This window comes from Prosopis cineraria, unplaced genomic scaffold, assembly GCF_029017545.1.
Source record: "Prosopis cineraria cultivar Desert tree isolate PC_DT_omini unplaced genomic scaffold, ASM2901754v1 PC280, whole genome shotgun sequence".
In the NCBI taxonomy this organism is placed as follows: Eukaryota; Viridiplantae; Streptophyta; class Magnoliopsida; order Fabales; family Fabaceae; genus Prosopis; species Prosopis cineraria.
In genome coordinates, this window is record NW_026555607.1 from 20,077 (window position 1) to 42,786 (window position 22,710).

Sequence of the window (22,710 nt, forward strand, 5' to 3'; positions counted from 1 at the left end):
CGTGAGTATGCAGCACCGATGAGATTGAGTCGTATATATTCTACCAAAAAGACGTCGTATATCGATCTAGACGGAGGACACTCTGAAGCCAGAATATAGCACTTGTTAAGGTCTAGTTAGCCCAGTGAGTGATCATGATGACCTACGTTTGATAACCACTTGAAATCTATAAGAACCCACGACGGCCATGACAGGAGAATTGGTTTAAAATTATGCAGTCCAGACTATTGGCCCCTCATGCGCGGTGTTTCAGTGCCAAGCTTCAGCATTTCCGAACGGAGTAGGCCATGTGTCATGCTTGAGCGTTGGTAATGGTCACTCTGTGCATGTTCCTGGAGCTTTATTTCTCCTAGTTAACAACCAAGTATTGATTCTTCAAGCCTATAGCAACATAGATATATACATAAAACATTTTAACATATTTTTTTGTCGATGAGATGATCAGTAACTCTCTTTGCATTTTGCTGTATAGCTTTGTTTAATATAGTTTTCACATTTTCATCCAAAAAAAATAGTCTTTTTTTAAATACAAGACCATGGATAAATCATATAAAGGAAAAACAATTCATGTCTTGTTAAAGTACAAAAGATTTCTATACCCTAGAGGTGGAATATAAAAAAAAATTAAAATCTATATTATCATTCTCAACATATTTATTAGCTTCCATAGACATATGATTAAAAAGTAGTAGTCCAATTTTTTATAATGAGTTTCCCAATTCTTTTGATAATTTTTATAGGAGAATAATTTAAAAAAAAAAAACTCAAGCAAAATGGGTATGGGAGATTCTAAAAAGTTAAAAAATGTTGACTTTAATAAATTTATTATTCGAACAAATATGTTGACCTTCAAGAATACACACAAGTTAAACAGGACGATTGTCAAGATATTTCATAAATTTCTTTATCCAATTTTCTTGATTATCTCTTAATGAGTCCACTAACAGTGCCATTGTCTTGTCTTTCTCGCTGGCACTAGTCTGAATAAGGAAAGATTCCTTTGCTGGTATGCCTGGCTCTTCCCGACCAATTCATTCCTTTTTAGTAAAACGCCTATGGCCTACCTCCTTAAATGCCAATTACCACACCCGCAATAACTTGAGTAATTATATTCAACTTTGTAAATCTTTTAATGTAGTGGTCACGGGCCTTTTGTTTCCGGAAATCTTTAATGGCTATTTTGACTTTTTAGGGCACATTTATTCACTTGTTTATCATTTTTGGGTATAAACACTTAACAAGCAACATGCACTCCTTTGTTTTCATTTTCTTGTATCTTTAATTCTCAAGTTCTGTCTCTCTGTCTCCCCAAAAGTATATTTCTTCCGTACTAAATTATAAGATATTTTTAAATAAAATTATATATAATAACATAATTTATTAAATATATTTTATAATTTTATTTTTCCAATGCTTATATAAATTGGGATTCAAACCTCCTTTCTCCCCCACAACATCCTTCTTACCCAGTGGGATTTTCCTTGAGAAAATTATCCCTTCCTCTCGTCCTTCCTACTTGTTGCCATTACCCCTACCACTGCCACTATCTTCCTCACCTACACCATTACCTCCTTTCCCTCCAATATTCCTTTCTCTCTCACTCATCCTCTTCATGGCTTTGTCTCCAATAATGTTCTACTTTATTTCCTTTGATTTTATTTATAAAATAGGGAGAAATTTTTTTATCCTATTTATAAGTTACATCAATAAATTTTCATCACAAAATTTCTCGTTACCCTCTATTGAACATTGAATAGAGAAAATATATTGTTAAAATATATATATTTAATAAGGATAAAGTTAAGAACTTATTAAATTTTTAAACAGAATTAATAAGTTTTAATATTTTTTTATTTTGGTAAAATGTATTTAAAGTGACTTATAAATACGATGAAAAAAAATTTGTGAGAGGGGTTGGGCATGCAAAGCAGAAGTTAATAGTAAATTTTTTTGATTATTCAGTCATTCAGATCATCCAACTCTATTCGCTTTCTAGGTTTGAGAGAAATTAAAAATGCGGATAAAAAAGATTGACTAATTTTTCCCCCTCTGATACACATTCAAAAACAAAAAAGCAACTTGATGATAGACAAAATTGAATTCTCAAGTCCGTGTACGTGGTGAAATTTTGCATTCATGGAATAAGAACGAAACCCATATTCAAAAAGCTCATGTCACTCTCACTACCTCGTTCAGATCAATCTGCTCCATGGACGTTGGAATCAGACATGTCTTAATTATGACAAGAGAAGTTGGAGAGACTGTGGTATTAATTGTTGAAACTGGAAACACCTAAGACGCAGATGGTTATTCATTTGCTAACAGTGGCTCAGAACCTCTTTTGGCAAGAGATGTTGGGGAAGAAAACGAAATAGCATAAATGGTGTAGACAAAACCATAAGTTTTGTACAGAATCGTATATTTTCTTGATAATAAACTGTGTAAGGTGTTTCACCATGTATAACTTATAACAACTAATATATAAATGACAAGTGTAAAGTTGAGAAGTACTCCCTCCATTAAAAAACGTAAAGTACTTTTAAATAAATTTCACCCATTAATAAATTAATTACTTGTTTTTAAGCTAATTATATCTTTCTATTTTTATTTTTATTAATATGGTGTTTGACCTTAAAATAAATATAAAGTAATTTATTTAAAAGAAAAAATTTTAAAAAAGGTAATTATTATATCTTACAAAAATAAAAATGCCTTACATTTTTAACCATTAAAAAATATTTTAATAAAAGAGAGTATCTAGAATCAAACTTAACTTTGTGCCTGTCACGTGACAATCCAAATTTAATTTAAATAATTTAAATTTAATATTAAAGTTTTTATAATTTTTATAAATTGATAGTGCAAATTTACTATAGACAATTCATATTTAAAGTTTTTACCTTACAACTTTATTTTAAAAAATATTTTTTTGAGAGTATCAATTTAAAGATTATCTTTATTTTAAATATTTTATTTTTTCAAATAAAAATTTATAAAAAATTTAATATTAAATCTGAACAATTAAAAATATATTTTATATATGAATTTATAAAAAATTATTAAAAAATTTAATATTAAATTGAACTGTGTAAAATCTATATTATCCAGAACAATAATGAAAAAATTTATTAAAACTTTATAAAAATTTTATTTTAATAAAAATAATATATAAATATAAATATAAATTTTAAATTTGAATTATCTAGAACTCATCACCCCTAATGAGCTCAAGATGCTCTTGAGGATGATGAGCATTATACTGATAAGCACAATGCCGTTTTATTTCATGATGTGTGTGGGTCCATCGATGGTGTTCATTAGTTTTAATGTTGATAAAATTTGAATCATTTAAATTTTAAATACTATTTCATATTTTTTTATTATATTTATTATAATAAAAATTATACATCATTTTGATCTAAATTTAATTTAAAGAATATAATTTAATATTAAAATATTTATAATTTTTATATATTAATTACCTAAATGTATTTTACATTATTTAAATTTAAAATTTTTAACTTGTAATTTTTTTAAAAATGCCAGTTTTATGTGGTAACTTTAGCTCGACGTGAGAGATGCCTTTGGATTTGTGAAAGCGACCTTCTTATCTTTTCTGCTTATTCGTCACTCCTCAATACCGACAATTTAAATGCCACTGCCTCTCTTTTCTCCTATTCAATTTTACTTTTATGCATTATTCATTGTTTTCCTCTTTTATTATTATTGCATTTGTACGCCTTTCATAATTAATCATTCTATTTATCCTTTTAAATAGTTAGTAAATTATATGTTACTATTTTTTGTTAATTTCAGTTAAATCATTCTCAATGAGGCCCAAAAAAGTTTATTACAGTCAGTAAACCCAAAATCACGTGGCAACAAGTGCAAAACACAATTCCTCGTCCACACACCCCCAACAATATCAATGTCACTGCACTTCCAAGTACTGTCTTCAAAAATGGCTCCTTTTCTTTCTATGCCTTCTCTTCTTTTTTGTAGAATTTGGCTACGACTGGTATTCCTCTGAGTTTGCCGAACCCACCAGCATTCTTCATGTTTACATAAATAGCTTTATCATCATTTTTTATTTTAAAAATTGATATGATCTTTTATTATAAATATGCTCTTCATATCTTATTTAAACAATTAAAATATTATATATTTAATAATTTTTTGAGCCTAAATATTTTTTATTTAATTTAAAGAGTGCAAGATATTAAGTGTATGGGGTGTGAAGTTGTAAATTTTATATACCTTATTTGTATTTTTTTCCTAAAGATACACCTCCTCAAGCCAACATGGCTCCTGCTTATTAGAGACTATATGTAAAAAATTATTAAATTATAAGACAAAATTAATAAGATTTAATAAAAAATTTTGATTCTAGTAAAACATAATTAAAAGTAACTTATAAATAAGATTAAAAAATATTTTTTAAAATTATTTTCAAGTCAGGTGAAACACGTCCTAAACATTTGGACAAGGATGAGGAGGAGTGGTGGGGTAATGGTGTAAATGGAGATAGGGTCGGTGTCATTGACCAAGACACAATGAGATGCATCTTCAATTCCATAAAAAAAAAAAAGAAAAAAAAATCTAGTGTTATTTTCCTTGCATGTGTAATAAAGATTCATTGATTGTGCAGGGCAGGGCAGTGTCATCCATATGAGTGTTATTTTTCTCTTTTAGGATTTTGTCACCATCACTGTCCTCTTCCCAATTTCAACCATGTCCCTCCTTAAATGTTCACATTCATTACCTATACCTTCCTTCACTTCAAATTTCAACACCACTGTTTCTTTCTTTCTTTCTTTTTTTATTTGTTTTCCCTTATAAGCAAAGCAACACGACCTGTTTCTTTCTTTTTTATTTTCATTTAATTTCATGATTTTCCCAGGTAATAAAAATAATCATGGTTTTTAATTTCTTTTTCAATAACCTTCCAAAAGTAAGGTAAGTAAATAAACTAACGAATGTTGGATTAAAAAAAAACAGCTAGTTTTTTACAACATAATAAATCAATGTTTGAATTTTTACTAAAAGATATGCCTACATTTAATGTCTGATCGTGTTTCAAATAAGATTGCCACAGATAGAATGTTATCTATAAGTAATTTTTTAAAAAAAGAAAAAGCTAAGTAAAGGAATGGTAGGTAGGATTTGTCCATGTCACATTGGCGGATATGATTTTTCAGATAGTCTCTACATTTTTCTCATTTCTCTTATGTCTCGAGCATAAATAATCAACTCCCTCTCTTTTAAACAATATCGAGTAATTAATTATTAATATTTGTAAATTAATTATATTGTAACAGAAATTCGTGGGTCTGATCAATTATATACAAGTTCTTGAGGTTTCATATAATAATAAAATCAAATTTTGCATTGCAAAGTAATGTGGGGAGTTGAAATCAAATTTCTTATTACTATATAATAAAATCAAATTTCTTCAAATTTTCTGGTCAATATCCGGTTAATTACTGGACCATGTGCCACAAAGGCACTTGAAATCACTTCTCATTATTTATACACTTGAGCCTTCTCTCACTTAGACAACATGGAACTTTCTTTTGACACATACACACACAAAACTACAACCAAAAAGATTACTTGTGTATATATAATCATAAGTATATAAATTAAATTGATATGTAAACAATTTCTCTTCCTTGGTTCTGAAGTGTTTTTTTCAGAAGGATTAATTATGACGTAACTACATACATATCCACTGATGTTTACACTAAAACCACTCATATTTGGGGCACATGGTCCAGGAATTTCAACTGCTTTCCTCTAATTTGTAATTTTAATCGACCCACTTATAACTAATTTCTATTTCTTCCCATTTCATATCTCATATTTATTTCATATGATATTGTAATGATATTCACAGTAATCAAGTTATTAATATTCATCCGCTACAGAACCAAACCAAGAAGACCAGACATATATTAATGAAAAAATCAAAAGCACTGCCCACGAAATATACATAAAATTGTTTTCCAAGATACAAAACATCACTGTTGTTAAACCTGTGTTTTCACTGAATCTTCATCTTTGCTGATCCTCGCTGAACTGCTTTAGCAGCTCGAGATCATGGCTGATTTCAAAGAAACTCGATAGCATCAGCAATATATATATATATATATATATAGCATATCTTCATAACATCATCTATCACACACTGCAATTTTCACAGACCATAAAATTATAATCTCTATTACTACCACACAGCACACTAAACCGAATTAAATTACAGTCAAGTGGCGCTAGTCACAACCAGAAGCTCAGAAACATATCAATGGCCGCCGCCAGGGCAGAAAGTGATGACATAGTTAGTATCAGCAGTGCATCTAGCCATGCTGGTGGGGTCATCGTATGCTGAAAAGCGAGCCTGAGGGCACGACATCTTGAACATCATGCAATCCGCCGTCGGCATGAAGGCAGATGATGGACCCCATGGCACGGGTGACATAGCATTAATGGCAACGAAGCCTGAGGATGGTAATCATGAGCATGGTGACATAGAAGGAGCCCAATACTTCCAATCCAACGTACCTAAAGACCCATTACAACATATTGGAGGTCCAATGACAAGAGCCCGAACCAAAGCCATAAAGCAAGCCTTGTTCAGTCTTGTGCAAGAAGTTCAAGAGCTTGGAGAGCATTGGGGCACTCCTCTCAAGCCCAAAGGAGAGCATCTATACGTGTATAATGTATTTAAGATCCAAACTCATGAAGAGTCAAGCCCAAGAGATGCAGACCTTAGCCCAATGCAAGGAAGACTACAAGTTGAGCCTCTTGCAAGTAAGGAGGCATGAAACCCTAGTAAAGAAGTCAAGGGTGGCATGATTTTAAATCCTTTATGATCCCTTGATTGTCTCCTAAATTATTTCCTATTTTAATGGTCCTTTGATTTGATTTTCTATTTTGAGTCTAGTCAAAGGTTAGAATTAATTATAATATTAATTTCTAAATTTTGTAATCCCATAATTTTAGGATCACATCTCCTAAATTATGTGGCTAAATATTTTATCATTATTTTATATTATTTCTCCTTTTAATATTAGGAAATTAGGGTTTTAATTTTAGGAAATATTTTTCTATGAGCCTATATAAATTAGGCATGCTCCCTATTGTAAAGAAGACAGAAGTTGAATGAAATTATTCATTTTAGAGTTTATAACTCTTGTGAGCCTTAGTGCTTTGTGGTGGTATCCCGTGTGAGAAACAGACGTGATCAAGAGCGTGATCAACTCTTGTGGTGTCTTCGAAGGTTGAGGTTCTTAGAGGCAGGTGCTCTAGAGGATCTTTTCCTTGATCATTATCCTATTGTTTACTTCATACCTTTCTTTATTTCCGTCATAAATTTCGTCCCTTTCTTTTTGTTCTTGTGTTTTTGTTTTTTTTAGGGTTCTGTCCCTAAACTAGCACGATTCTGCTTCCGCGTCCCTATTAGCAGAGCAGGCGCTCTTGCAGGCCACCAGCGCTCTCTTGTCGTGAGACCTCACCTGCAAGGCTGCCGGACAAATCAGATTGAGGTCGCTCATCACGCACCTGACGTCGCCGCATGTCCCAGATCCCCCGTACGGGGTGATGGAGACAGGCAGGTTGTAGCCGTCGACAAGGCTGATGGCGTAAGAGTCGTGATGCTTGCCTAGAAAGAACTCCACGAAGGTGGCCGGAGGGGTGCCACCGGTGCCATTGCAAAAGAGGGAGCCGCCGCAGTCCCCGGTTTTGCAGCGACCGCGGCCGGAGGCTTTGAAGGCGCAGCCGTGACGGCCCCAGAAGCGGCCGGACCAGAGAGGGGGAAGCTTTAGAGCGTGGGACATGTTGGGCGGGAGCTTGAAGCCTCCGCGAGCCAAAAGGAGTTTTCCGGCACTGGGTTGTATTCCCGGCCAAACGGAGTGCGAGCATTTGTTATGAAGTGTAACTGATTTCTCTGAAACCACTCAAAAAACAAGAAGACAGAGATTGAGGGGAGAGTGAAGGTGAAAGAAACATAGAAACAGAGAGAGAGAGAGAGGGAGAGTTCCAGCATTGGACGAGATAAAGAGGCAGCCGGATCCCAAGATGATAATGGCAAAGCATGGAATTAGACATAAAAGGGAAGAGTCTTCGCCGGCGTCTCTGGGCTGTGCCGCCATGTTTGGGCTGAACCCTTCCTTCTTTTCTTTATCCTCCATAATCTTTCTTTAGGAATCAAAATTAAAAAAAAAATCAAAAGATGAAAAGCATCATACGGATAATATAAAAATATGATTAAGAGGGACGTGCTTCTCCTCTGGTTAATTCATCGCCCACGCAAACCATGGAGCACGAAAGAGAGGGAGATCACGGAAGGAGAGATTCAAGGAGGATCTGAGTTTGAAGCATGGGTCAGAACTGAGAGAGAGGCAGAGAAGGATTGAGCACTCGAAGGTGGAAGAGAAGAGCCCGAAACGAAGGAAGAAAAAGGAAAGAAGGTATATTGAAAATGAATATAAATGCTCAATGCACGCACAAACCTGGGAACAAAGATTTCGGTCTCAATCTTCTCTCCACACTAGACCATAAGACGAAGCCGCACGGAGGAGGTGGCTGAGACGGCTAAGAATGAGAAACTTGGAAGAGGCGGAGAACGAAAACTGATAGAGGCTCCAAAACGCTAAGGCTAACTTAAAATGCTATGGTAGAATGACATTTAAGATCTATCAAAGAAATTTATGGCAATAAGGATTTAGTCCCAGCTGTAACGTAGCTCATTGTGTCTTTTCGAGCTTTGTTATCCTTTTATTTTGTCTCGATGTAACCCTTCTATCTGTACAATTATTTTGAGTTGAATAATATTCACGTTTCTACAAAAAAAAAAAAAAGGAAATTTATGGCAATAAGTATACATGTATAAGTTTTAATTTGTATGTGATATTTTCTTTTTAAAAAAAAATATGTGGTTATTAAAAACTGAATTTTTAAGAAAACTTTTACAAAAATATAAGTAAAGGTTCAGCTTTTAAGATCATATGCATGTTTTTATAAGACAAAATCTAATGCAAAACTTATAAACTTTTATTGTAATAAATTTTGTTAAAAGGGCCTTAAATGTCATTCTCCCAAAAAACTATGATGGAAAAAAAATGGAAAACTAAAAAGTTTTGATGGGAGTATGATATTCCATATTTGGGTGGATATTAAAGATATTTTGATTAAAAAAGTTATCCTAACATCTCTATTTTATTTTATTTTAATTTTTAATTTAACTATTCTAGTGGCCCAACAAATTTCTCGATTGAAAATGTACTATTTTTTTCCTTTTATTTAAATATGTTTAATTTTTAAACTCAAAATGATATCGTTTTAAGCCTAGTAAAGGAAGAGAAAATGTATAAAATCCAACTCTCTCAATTCATCCAAAACCATGGTTAGAAAATAGGGGAAAATACAATGAAATTCTTCTAAATTATATAAATAATAATTTGATCCTTCAAAATGTTATAATTTCACTGAAATCTCTAAAACTTCTCTGTCATTAATAAATTTATATAAATTATTAAATTATTTTTGTTAAAAATAAAATAATTGACAAATTTTGTTTATATAATTATAATTTTTTTTATATTTATAATAATGCAACAGTAAATAAAAAATTTAAAATGTAAAGTTATGATTTATGGTTGCATTGTTATAAATATAAAAAAATTATAATTATTTAGATAAAATTTATAAACTTTTTTATTTTTAACAAAGATAATTTGATAAAATTATGACATTTAAAAAAATTAAATTATTATTTATATATTTTAGAGAGTTTGTATTGTCATTTTTTTTAAAACAAGAAGTAACATTTTTTGTGGTTTTTGTATTCAGAAAATGACATGTGTGAGAGAAAGCAGAATGTCGAGGCAAGTACGAACCTACGAGTTTGTTAAGAACAAATGTTTTGAAAGAGGATAGGATGTTACAACGAAAGAGCTAATGGTTCTCAATTTTTGCACTTCGACCTCCCTATAATATAATAATTAAATAAAAAATAATATTAAATATATATATATATATATGAAATAAATATAAGATAAAAAATTATATTATGTTAATAAAATGATATAACATGATTATAAATTAAGAATATTATAAATATAAATTATAATTTTATAATTTATCAAATATAGATAAATCTTAGTTAAATTAGAAATGAGAAGACTCAAAAGTATTAATATTTACACTTATAATTATCAACACTTTTATTAAAAAAAGTCTCAAATCATATTTTATGCATATTAGTTGTCTAAAAATAAAGTTAGCTTTTAGTGGGATATAATTTTTAATTTTTTAAAAAAATTAAGCTTTTTCTAATTTTATGTATAAAATTGTTTGATTTTTTGAAAACCTCTTCAATTTTTGGTTCAACTCCTATTTTTAACTTAATAGTGGCTCAACTCTAATTCGGCTCAATTATAAAAATAATTTTTTGGTCTAAATCAAGCTATTAATGGATCCAAATTTAATTGGTCTAACCATCTGATTTGGTCAAATTTTTAAATCATTAGTATAGAGAAAGCAACAGCCTCCACAAATATTTTTCAAATTCTTTAATAAATATATATAATGTGTGTATTATGTACCCCCATCTCATAGGTATTAATTGCCCCTAGTAATAAATAATACTCCATTTATTTAAAAATATAAGATATTTTTAATTAGATTTCACCTCAATAAAATAGTTATTTACTTTTAAATTAACTCTATCTTTTTATATTTATCCCCATTAAACACTTTACAATTAAGTTATTATTAATAAGGGTCACTTTTGAAAAAGAAAAGGTAATAATTACACCTCGAAAAACTAAAAATATTTTATACTTTTTAACATTTAATTTCTTAAAAAATACTTTATATTTTTAAACGGAGGAAGTATTACTTTTTATGCCATTCAGTTTTTTTTATTTTTTATACTTAATTTTCTTGGCTCATGTAGCATTTTATACTCATTATTTTATTTTTTATTATTTATTTTTCTCATTAAAATTGAATTTTTTTCCTTTAGTTTTTTCATTTCTTCCAACTTCACTTTAGTTAAAAAAATAAATCCTAAATAGCATCTTCGTACAATTTTCACGCATTGTATATTCATTGATGTATTTGCTTTTAAAATTAGCTTTGATATTACAAGTGATAACTGCAACAGTTAAAAAGGCTTTTTGTTCTATGGATATCATCAAAAATTATAAGCAAAGTTGCATGAGAGATAAATCGTTAAATAATTGTTTGTTTACTTATATAGAGAAATAATTTTTTGATGGTATCTAAATACAAAAATTATTCGACACTACCAAAATATAAAACCTCACAGGAAAAGATTATTAAAAAAACTCAAAGAAAAAACTTATTATATGTATTTAATTTTTTAATTTATGCTAAAAATAACATGTTTTTTGAATAAAACCTAACAGATTAATTGATTTGAATGGTTCAAATATACAATAATTTAAATATAAAATATTTAAATTAAGAAGAAAAACAAATTGAAATGAGCTTTAAAATATATACAACTTTTGTTCTCTGCAACAAATTGGCACATTTCATTTTGACATTAGCACCATAAAATTAACATAGTATTTTAACATGAAAACTACTTACATATAAAAATATATAGCCAAATAAATGAACATAACAAGGCATTTCCAATTCCATGTATATTCATCTATGAATGAATCTATCAACTTCCCTTTAATATCGTACGCCCATAACGACTCTTCATTACATAAAATGCTCCATATCCTTGGCAACAACATTTTAAATACCCCTTATTCATTCTATTTAATCCAAAGCATAAGAAAAGTTAACACCATAAATTAGAAATCCAATTTAACATGGTGAACTTGAAAAGAATATAATTAAGATATATAAACTAGAACTTCAACATAATAATCAGTGCAAATATATATATATATATATATATATTTGAACAAAAAACCAAGGGCCAAAAAAATGAACAAAAAACTATAGTAGAGGAAGCAAGTAATAAAGAAGGCAACAAATAAAACAAGAAAGGGGAAAAAACAGAGGAAAGACCAGGAATTATTTATAAAAAAATGCCCATAAAAAACTATGCAACAAGTAAACAAAATTCTAAAAATGAGATAAAGAACCAAACATCCAATGTTATAAACTTGATTTGCTAACCTTATACGCAAAATTCAAATATTAAAAAGTTATAACAATTTAGGGTAATTATAACTTGAAAAGAGCTTAACAGAAAAAAAAAATATTTGACTTTAAGAGAACAAAAAGAAAAAGAAAATGGTGGAGAGAAAAACAATTGTGACTTAAAATTCATAACTTGCAAATTCACAAAAACATATCAAAGGAGTTGGAAGAGAGGACTTAAAAAAAAAGATTAAAATAAGGAAGTGAGGACACAACTGTGAGTCATATTTGAAAAAGAATGCTCATCATCAACTTCACATCTCAGTATAAAATATGTCAATCAAATAAGATGTGGAACAAATCACATAATTATAAAGTAGCTCCATTCACAAATAAAAGTAATAAGCTAAAGAACAAGCATCAAAGCTGTTGAAGAGAGATCAAAGAAATTGACAGTTGGACATGGAGTACCTATATATCTACACGCAAGCACATTACTTAGAGAACTCTAACATCGACCCAAGTGGCCAATCTCACTACCCACTTTAAGCAAGTTTTACTAGCAAGACCATATAGCAATGCTTAATGTCGTTTTTATCATACTCATTCTAATCTAGTATTAGAGTCGATTGTGCCTATATTGAATCATGTATTTAGCCGAGTTAAAATAACAGTCCTCCTTAAGATGCATAGGGTTTCTTTCGCATCATCAAGTTGCAAATAATTTCATTCATGATTCTAAGAATAATAAGACTTGATAGTGTAAATAAAAAAGACCATCGTAAATAAAAGTTTCCAAATTGAAAACAAGAACAATTAATACCAAAATGTCAACATGACAAATACAAAGACAAGGAGAAGAAAATAACAACGAAAACATTGAATGAGAAAAATATATCATTAACGCATATATAACACTAGCAATGCAAATCGGCCAGCCTGAAAATGACTTGTATATGATTTCTCATATCTTCCAAGCCCAAAATCAAAAGTGTATCATTCTCTAATGGGATTGAGTTCAAAATGCCTTGCATGATCTCGTGGAACTCATAAGTTTTTATATTTTGATAGTGTTGAATAATTTTTTTTCATTTTCAATACTATCAAAAGTTTATTTCTCTAAGTAACCACAAATCATTCAACAATTTATCTTTCACATGAATTTGTTTATAATTATTGATTACATTCATATCTAGCAGAGAAAACCCTTTTAACTGTTGCAAAACCTCTTCCAAAACCCAATACAGAATCAAAGTAATCTTAAATACCAAAAGTACTAAAAGTGATTATAAACTATATTCTACAGTCCATGGGGAACATTGTAAAAAAGGGAAGGGCATGAGAGATTTAATGAGTTTGATTTTAGTAAACAAAAAAAATGAATAAGTTAAATTTTTTTATTAATGATCTTACAATTTATTTTTAGTAAAAAACTTTAACCTCATGTTGCATTTTTTATTTTAAATCAAATTAATTTAAATTTTTTCTCCTCTCCCCTCCTTTTCCTTCCAACCAAAACAGGAAGTAAAAATTAATTTTAGAACAAATAGTAGTATTTAGAAATATTTAAATAATAAAATTGCAATTTCAGTCCATTAGTCTGGTCTTTTGGTCCTTCGTGTAATCAAATGAATTTAAGAAATTGACTCAATTACCCATTTCCTAATGAAATTACTTTCCAACCGGTTAACATGTGTGGTATCGAGGTTGAAGCCTCTAGATTAAAAAAAAAAAAATAGGAAGAATGATAAATAAAAACCTTATAAAAATATCAATACCAAATTAAGAACTTCAGCATTGAAATATAGTAAAAAGAGTACTAAAATTTAAGAATATTAATGTTAAAAAAATTCTAATTTGATATGAATATTCTTATAAAATTTTTATTTGTCATTTTCCCAAAAAATATACATTCTCACTTTGCAGTCAGCCAGTCACGAATCAATGCAATTCTACATTTTTATATTTTTAAAAAAAAAAACCAAAATTACACGATTATACAAGTTTATAATTAAAAGAAAAGAAATAAAAAATTGAGGATGTGAACATTACAAGAGAATTAGAAGAATAAAAAGAAATCAATTTATCTAATTGATAAAAATTTAGCCATTGATATGAAAATCTCGTCGCTCAGCAATACTAATACCTCTACGACCAGTTTTACAACATGTTCTAAACTTTTCCTTATTTAAAAAAAAATGAAACAAGAATTCCAATCCTATGAGAGGAAGAAGCGACACAAGGGATATAAAGCTGACATGGACGCCTGAGGAGAAGACACTTGTCAGTGAAATGGGCGACGGAATAGTGTAGGAGTTTCTAGAGTGACCCATGTGAGAGCAGAACTAGACATGATGAGTATTGCTCCGTTGCATTTTCAGATCGTCCGTCAGGCGAAAGACAATGGGGAAGCAGCCGGTGAGGATGAAGGCAGTCGTCTACGCCCTGTCGCCGTTTCAGCAGAAGGTGATGAGTGGACTGTGGAAGGACTTGCCCGGAAAGATTAACCAGAAAGTCTCCGAAAATTGGCTCAACGCCTTGCTCTTCCTCTCTCCCCTTGTCGGCACCTACGCGTAATTCTTAATTTCTTTTATTCTTTTTTCTTTCATCCAAGACAAGAAGATTAAAAATCTCCAAGCATGAATCGTATACCAAGTGTTTCAACCACTGCAAGACTTCGAGTCATATGTGTGTGCTTTTTGGTCATCAATTATAAGAGTTGGTTTGAAGTATTTCTATTTCTACTCTGTAGTCTGTATGTGGCTGGTCGAAACTCAGACTTTACTGGTTGACTTAGTATATATCATGCATCTTGCCTATGAAGAATTTACAACTTCATTTGGTGTGTTTTGTGGGGTTGAGGATCAATGTAGCAGATTAACTGTTTGATTAATTGCAATTTAGAACCCAGACTTGGGATTTGCTTTGAGTGGAATCATGGGTCTCTGTATATGGAAAATTATTTGTTGTTGTAGTTTATACAAACTTACGGTGAACTAGAGTCTAGGAATGTCCCGTAGATTGTCTCTGCGCATTCTTCACGTTGAAGAGAACTTTAAAAGCTATTGTGATTGGAGGTCTAAGCCCAGGACTTAGTGTGTTCTAATTAAACCATATACATATAATCACTATCAACATGGTAAAAGTTAATGAGCAATTAATAGACTGGGTCCAAAAGAAGCGGTCGAGACTGAGAATGTTCGAATTGTTTCATGAAATTTTGCGTTGAAGGAATTAAAATGCTAATGTAAGGTACTTGTTAATTTCAAATGGATGCAGGTATGTGAAACAATACAAGGAGAAGGAGAAGCTAGCCCACCGTTATTGAAGAACATGTCGTAACTTTATTAGGTGATACATGTAATAGAGAGTTATCAGTATGCTCAAGTGTTGTATGTTAGAAGAATGTACTATGCCAACTCAGTCTATGATGTAATTACAAAATCGAAAGTTTGCTTTTGTGTTAGTATTGCCAAGTTTCTGTTTGGGTAACTGAGCTTTCCTTTGTCCTTCCTGAAGAAGGAAAAGGAAAAAAAAGGCTGACTTGAAATCTTGTCACTTATGTTTAGCAATTTTTAAATTTACGTGATTTTTGTCGAAGTTATATATTTTTATCTATCTCAGATCTGTTTGTTTAACACTATTTTTTATATAAAAATCACTTATTTTTTATAAAAAAATCTATTTTGTAATATTTTATGATGCTTATTTAAATTTTTAAAATAACTAAAATATATATTTCTAATTATTTTGATAAGTAGCTTACGAAAATAATACCATAAAATATATGAGAGAAAATGTCTTAAAAATGCGAGATATGTAAATAATTATAAAATTTTAAAATAACTAAATAATAAATTTTTTTATAAATAAAAAATATCATAATCACTAAATAATAATTATTTTTTTACAACGGTAATCAATTCTAAATTATTTAAAAATTACTTATGTTTTTTCTAACGCTTCACCTACTTTTCATCATCCAGCCAGCGTTCCAGAATGCGTAATTTTTAACTTCACAAGAGAGTGGTTTCATTACGTTATTTGATTTTTCAGAATGTTTAGGCCACAAGCCCGCGACAATTTGATGGAGGATGATCACGTTCAAAGTCAGAGGTTAATGGAGGGCCCCTGATATTGTGAACACAAGACGAATTGATAGTAAACATTCGCACGCCGTGAGAGGTAAAATTCATAGTGGTTAGCTCGAATTTTTCAACACTTGAGCCGGCTGGCAGAAATGTATACATTGAATGATTTGAATTTTAAGGCATGTGGAAGTGTAAAGTTGTATCGAGTAAAATATTGTTTTAAATTTTAATGTAAAGGTCTTTATGTAAATTCAATCAATCAATACCTATCTATAGGTTATAATTAACCCAAAATAAAATAAAAAAGAAAGAAAATTACTAGCAACCATCATAACCGGTGGCTGTGATGATGCTATCTACTAGACGTTTCCCCTATGAAACACGGATGTTTCAAACTGTCCCATAGATCTGTATTGGCATCGATGATATTGGCGCATCCGTAAAATATTAGAAAATTGTTTTTTTAATTATTTGGTAATATGTATTTGATACTTTTAAATTACAAGTTAATATTTTAAAGTCAATCATTTAAGATCATTTTTTAAAAAAATTAAATTTTATTAAATATTTTCATATTAGTCTTTTTTATTTTCAATATATTTTTATCATTTGCTTTTAAAGTCAAAGATTAAGTTTTCTTGACAATAAAAAGTAGGAATATAATCTTTTGGTGTATAGACCCTAAATTAGATATAAAAGACTATAATAATAATTAATAATTATGTTTTATTTATTATTACTATAAAAAACTATATCAATATACTAGTTCAGATATTTTCTGAATTAAAATTATATTTTAATATACGTTTCATATTATATGCGTGCGCGCGCGCACGTCAACTATGTATCTTATTGTGCATTGAATACTCGCAACCTACATCTAGTTTATTTGAAACTGCTTGAAGAGGAATACTTGTCATGTACCAGGTTCTCATTTAAAATCCACGACTCGATTTACACATATATAAATTTAAACGAAAATGGGAATATGAGGGTTTTGTGATCTAACAAAGCAAATTGGATAGTAGTAACATCCTTAGAAGTCAAGTGATATATGGTGACAAGTTCACTCAGATATTATAAATTAAGCAGAAATGACACAACAGGCACACAGACGGCAGGATGATGATGTATTTTCCATTGCATTTTTCATTTTTCTCCCCTTTTAAGTACTTACCCTTTTGTAAGTTAAGAAAGATACACTTGGACACTATCAGATTTCATCATTTGGCATACAGGGCAAACATTGACATAAGCATCACATTCCATACACAAGCACAGGTGCCTACAAGGCATTAACAACATTGAAACCTCCTTCGCCTTGCATGCCCGGCAAATCATGGCATCATCCATGCCTCGCTGCTGCTTGCCAGTAGATCTCATGGGAACACCATGGATGCTCAGCAAGTTATTGGGGTCAATGGCTGACGCAGCATCATCAACCTCGCTGTCCCCAAACCCTTCTTTCCCTTGTTCAGCTCCCTGTGAGATGGCCTGCTGGAGATTGTTCCTTAGAACATTCACGACCGACTCATTGTACTTTGCTCTGTAATGCCAGTTTTGTGCTTCCATGGCTACCAGCTTTATTTTCTCTGCTAATTCTCGGTTTCTACGGTTCATGTTCTCTATCTCCACATCTTTTTCCCTTAGCTTCTTGCTTACACCTTTGTCAATGGCAGTAAGAAGAGATGCCATGTGCTTTTGTTTCATGTCTCTCAATCCTTTTGACAATTGTTCCTTCTGTGCAGAAATCAATCACACTAAGGAGTCAGAGAAGTGCAAATATATATATACATATATGTATGTATACATCATACATGACATGATTGATAATATTCTGTAACCAAGGCACCACTTGTGTCTATAATATGTCTGAGCAATGAAGCAATCATTCGTTCCAGTGTTGAGTCCAGAATTTGTGTGTCTAAATTATGCTATAGCAATTGGAATGATGATATGAATTTTTTGTTTGTTGCAATTACGATTTCCTTCAAATAATTATATGTAACTCCCTTACCATGCATGGGGACATTAAAATTTAAAATAATATCAAGCTGCAGTGATCAAAGGTCAAATTATGGGGCTTGATTGATCTAACGAAATTAGAGACTTAACTGCTCCGACAAATAGTATAGTAGAAGGAAAACATGGTAAGCTTGTACCGCAATATGAAAGCATCAGAGTAACACAATTGATTTTGCACCTAGATGACGTCAACCAACAACTTCAAATGACAATACTGAGAGCTGAGCATAATAAATTACCTGAAGTTTAATATACTGGTCCAGTTCTTGCTTCTGCCTGTCAAGCTCAGTTTTAATATTGTCACCAAGGGATAAAATGATTGAAGGTGCACCAGTCATGCTTCCACTTGCAGAAGTGACAGATGAGTTGCGTTCATCATCATCATAAGACAACCTCAATCCTGTTGAGACGGGATTTGGATTTGCGTTTGGGTTTGGAATACTTGCTGATCGAGCAGGTTCATCTTGACAGAAGTTGTAATTTAAGGAAATCTGAAGCCTTTGCTGTTTGCACAGGTCATCCATTTCCCTGTTTTGTCTGCTTGGCCGAACCATGGAACTAATATGCTCATTTCCAAAGTAATTAACTGGATCAACACTACACCCAGCAGGTACTGCAAAAGACATTTCCCATTCATCATTCAGTCATAAGGCTAAGCATCACCAGCACAACAATAAGTCTTATCCTATTAAGTGATGTCAGTCACGAGACAAAAGACCAAGTACAAAAAATTAATCAAGGAAACAATACCTTTATTTACCATTTTTATATAAGAAATGCAATTATCAATAATAACGTGCATCAACTATGCAGTGGGTTAACAGCCATGTTATAAGCATAGCTCCAACCATAAACATCAGTCTAACCAACATAGCAGAGACATGTAACAAGTGAATCAAACATATTCCAAACAAAATATATTCAGTGAACAATTTCATTATCACCAAAAAAGAAGACATGAGAAAACTTACAGTTTCCAAACAACTGCAGTTGATTTGCTGCATTAGCTTGGTATTGCATGTGGGCATTGTCCAGGAAACCAGGAAGAACAGGATTTCCATTGTTGGCCCCTAACATTTTTCCCAGTTGAATGCCTCCTTAGCTCAAGTAACACACCTTTTAAGAAATGAAAAGAAGCTTCCACCAAATATCTACAGGGAGTAAAAGAAGGGGAGTAAATAACACAAATTTAAAATATGAAAGGTCAACTGCACGAAATATTCCAGCATTGCCAACCCCATGCAGAATGAGCACCACAAGCACAGTACAAAAAGGAATCAGCGCAAGAAAGGGCGATGATTGTCTTATACAGGACCCTTCAATGGGCAAATCAGTTTAAGCAGTTTGGTAATGATTATAATGTCTGATAGTCACCCCAGGGAGATGCAAGTTTTCCATTGTCCTCTATTTGTTTAGAGGAAAAAAACTTTACATCTACAAAGTATGAACTCCAACCAAAATCAAGGAACACATACAATTCCCCAACAAGGAAAGTTGAGTTGGTTTTAGTCACAATCAGAGACTAATTTTGGAAGCTGTACGGTAGTGGGTAGAGATATACTGAACTATATATTCAAAGAAGACCACACACAATACATCTCATCTTCAAATTATATTCTTTTGAATCATTCATATATAAAAGAACCGAAAAAAGAAATGCTTTAAATAAAGCACAGTAATTACTATATTCATTCTTAACATTTTTTTAATATAAGGCACAAAAAGGAATAACAATTAAGTAGGATCTAATTACTGAAAACTTACTGCCTTTAGCAAAAATAGGTAAGTATAATCCTTAAGTGTATCAAAGTCAAATGTTGGCTGTCATCATTCTCATACAATTAACTGTACAATGTAATGAATGCCGAATTTCACTCAGCAACATGTTTTGGAGCAAAACACAAAAACTAGAATTAATGATTAGACCATTTAACCAAAAACGTAACTGGTTGAGCCTTGGACTTTATCCCAGATAAATGAATTAACATCCCCAACCTTATAACCTATTATCAGTATTCCACTTAAGAAAGTGGCTGAAGGAGGGAACTAATTTCCATGAGAAAGTATTTGGGCAAGTGCTCAGGTATAAACATGCTTTAACCATGAAATGTTTCACATGATCAGCTGCAACATGCTTGGTTCCAGTTTCACAGTATTGTTTCCGAACGTATTTTCTTATTTATTTTCATTAAAGCACATCATATCCAATGAAAAAAAATTACAACAAAAACTAACATCACCGAAACTTGGCATATAGAGTGTTATTTCTTACTCTACTTATTCTTTCCTATCCTTTTGATAAGTAGCACAAATAGAAATTGACATGCAACCAATTGGTTACATTTCAATTTAACATGAGATAAGGTGAAGGAAATGAATTAGAAGCAATATAAATTACAAACAAAACTAATAGAAGCCCATTAAAACCTCCAAGCAAAAATGTATAGAGGCTTGTGGTAACCAAAAACCCATCTTTTACCCTTCAAGAGATGATGGTTGATGAGTAACTAAAAGTGGCTGTCTAACAGTCTAAAGTTATGAATGGATGGAAATAAGATGGGAAGGCGAAGAATCTCGGAGTAGGGAAATGGCATAAAATATCAGGGCTTTGTAAGTCCAAATATATTGTCATTTTCAAACTACCAAGCCATCTATACAGGAAAGGGTTACGATCAGCAAAATAAAAAACGAAAAACCTGAGAAAAATCTTTTGTTCAGATCGCAATTGGTAGTATCAATATCAGAACGGTAAGAACAGCGATTTCAAAAAGAAACCCATCAAGATTTCTTAAATAATAATATAGCTGAGGGTTAAATAAGAAAAAGATTATCAATAAATAAAGAAAACCCAGCCTTTGAATCTGGAAAATATCTTGTGAAGATCAAAACAAATTCAACAAAAGAAGCAGAACAATCAAGTGCAATCCATCGCAACCTTAATATTCCGCCCTTTGGATTATCGCGATAGCCCCACAATGCTATCGACTTCAAACCTATTAAATCATAAATTTCGATCAAAACACAAAGCTTTATCATAAAAACCAAAAAAAAGGGAGGGAAAAAACCCAGAAAACACCTTAGAAGAGAATCACCGGAAAAGAAAGCAGATCAAACTGTAGCATCAAGATTCAAAGAATGATCTTAAAGAACCTTCCAGTGAAACGGGAAGAAAGGAGGGAGAGATCTAGAAAATATGAGATGAAGATGAAGATAAAGATGGAGACGAAGATGCGATTGGAATAAGGATATAGAATAGATGGTGGAGGGGAAGTGGGTGCTGGGAAATCGAGGGAAGTGTTTATTAATTTTTATTATTAATTATTAATATTATTATTGCAATTGCCATTGAGGGTGGAAAATGAATCCAATCGGTGGGAGAGTGGTTGGTTACGCAAACAAATTTCCGTTCTTTTCTTCTTCATCGCAACCAAAATATAATTGTGAAATAAAACGAAACTATGGCCGTTCCAAATAAAATGAAAATAAAAAATATAAATATAAATAAATTACTATATTTTTTTTCGTTGTTTCTTCACTCACGATGCTGGAAATACGCTAAGACGCCAGACCCCACTCGCCTCTGAAATCCCGCAATTCTGCTTTCTTCGTTCTTCGTCCCATTACACGTTATGCTGGACTCTTTCTATCTACCTATTATTACTATTATTATTACTACTGTGTATTATGTGCCGTTTTGTACGCATAGTTACGCGTTTTAATTACATACCCGCGTATAAGAAATAAAATTACGTTATTTATAAATAACAAAAAATAATAATAATATGATAATATGATATGAGTTTTTAATGTTAAATTAAACTTAAATATCTATCGAAAGTACATTTGAAAATTTAAAATAAGGATCTAAGATTAGTGAGTTGGTTTAATTGATGCTCTCATCCCATAATTTGCAAGTGAAATTTGTCATTTGTAAAGGAAAAATTTGTTAAACATCCACAATTTTTAGTGATGTGCTACACTCGTTTCTCTAATTGCAACACTCAAAACACAAATTTGCAAATAGGATTAGTTAATTCACAATGTTATTCAAATATTGATGTACTCTATTTGACAAGGTTCTTCTTTACAAATTATCAAATCTTACTTGCAAATTTTTATTTGCAACTTAAGGAATGAGAGTAACAAATTTTTACAAGAATTTATTAAATGAGCTATAATCTTTATTTTAGATTTTTAAATCTTTCAATCCTTATTCAAGTTTAATTTAATTTGTGTCTTCCAATGTCATTCACTTTTTTCTTTTCAAATCTTCGTCGACCCCTTTTTATAAGATATTTTCATTTGTGTAGCCATAATCCTAATCACTTTATTTAATGGTCATATTAGATTTAAAATCATGTAAAGAACCTTATATATATGGAAACTATAATGGTAAGGGATTTCCTTACCATGCATAATCCCAATATAAGCTAATTAAGTAATTATTGTCCATTATCCAAGTATG

General features: G+C 31.2%; 3 protein-coding genes across 7 annotated transcripts; 1 reads left to right on the plus strand and 2 right to left on the minus strand.

Annotated features, from left to right (window-relative positions):
* Positions 1 to 6,188: 6,188 nt before the first annotated feature.
* Positions 6,189 to 14,462, minus strand: LOC129296204 (thaumatin-like protein). The gene is made up of 4 exons (XM_054934794.1): positions 14,388 to 14,462; positions 8,511 to 8,592; positions 7,469 to 7,945; positions 6,189 to 6,498 (listed from the first exon to the last, which is right to left on the minus strand). The coding sequence occupies exons 1-4, from the start codon at positions 14,460 to 14,462 to the stop codon at positions 6,302 to 6,304; spliced, it is 831 nt and encodes a 276-aa protein (XP_054790769.1). The 3' UTR covers positions 6,189 to 6,301.
* Positions 14,453 to 15,684, plus strand: LOC129296203 (cytochrome b-c1 complex subunit 8-like). Its single transcript, XM_054934793.1, has 2 exons — positions 14,453 to 14,702; positions 15,409 to 15,684. Exons 1-2 carry the CDS (start codon positions 14,533 to 14,535, stop codon positions 15,455 to 15,457), a joined length of 219 nt encoding a protein of 72 aa, XP_054790768.1. The 5' UTR covers positions 14,453 to 14,532; the 3' UTR covers positions 15,458 to 15,684.
* A 1,656-nt stretch (positions 15,685 to 17,340) lies between these two features.
* Positions 17,341 to 21,802, minus strand: LOC129296205 (E3 ubiquitin-protein ligase BOI-like). Of its 5 annotated transcripts, none has more exons than XM_054934797.1 (5): positions 21,338 to 21,577; positions 21,181 to 21,238; positions 19,217 to 19,396; positions 18,485 to 18,858; positions 17,341 to 17,960 (listed from the first exon to the last, which is right to left on the minus strand). In XM_054934797.1, the coding sequence occupies exons 3-5, from the start codon at positions 19,320 to 19,322 to the stop codon at positions 17,409 to 17,411; spliced, it is 1,032 nt and encodes a 343-aa protein (XP_054790772.1). In that variant the 5' UTR covers positions 19,323 to 19,396; positions 21,181 to 21,238; positions 21,338 to 21,577; the 3' UTR covers positions 17,341 to 17,408. The 5 variants fall into 5 exon arrangements, with proteins under 5 accessions (XP_054790772.1, XP_054790771.1, XP_054790775.1 ...); XM_054934796.1 differs by having other exon boundaries at positions 21,322 to 21,577; XM_054934800.1 differs by lacking the exons at positions 21,181 to 21,238; positions 21,338 to 21,577 and adding an exon at positions 21,786 to 21,802.
* Positions 21,803 to 22,710: the final 908 nt, after the last annotated feature.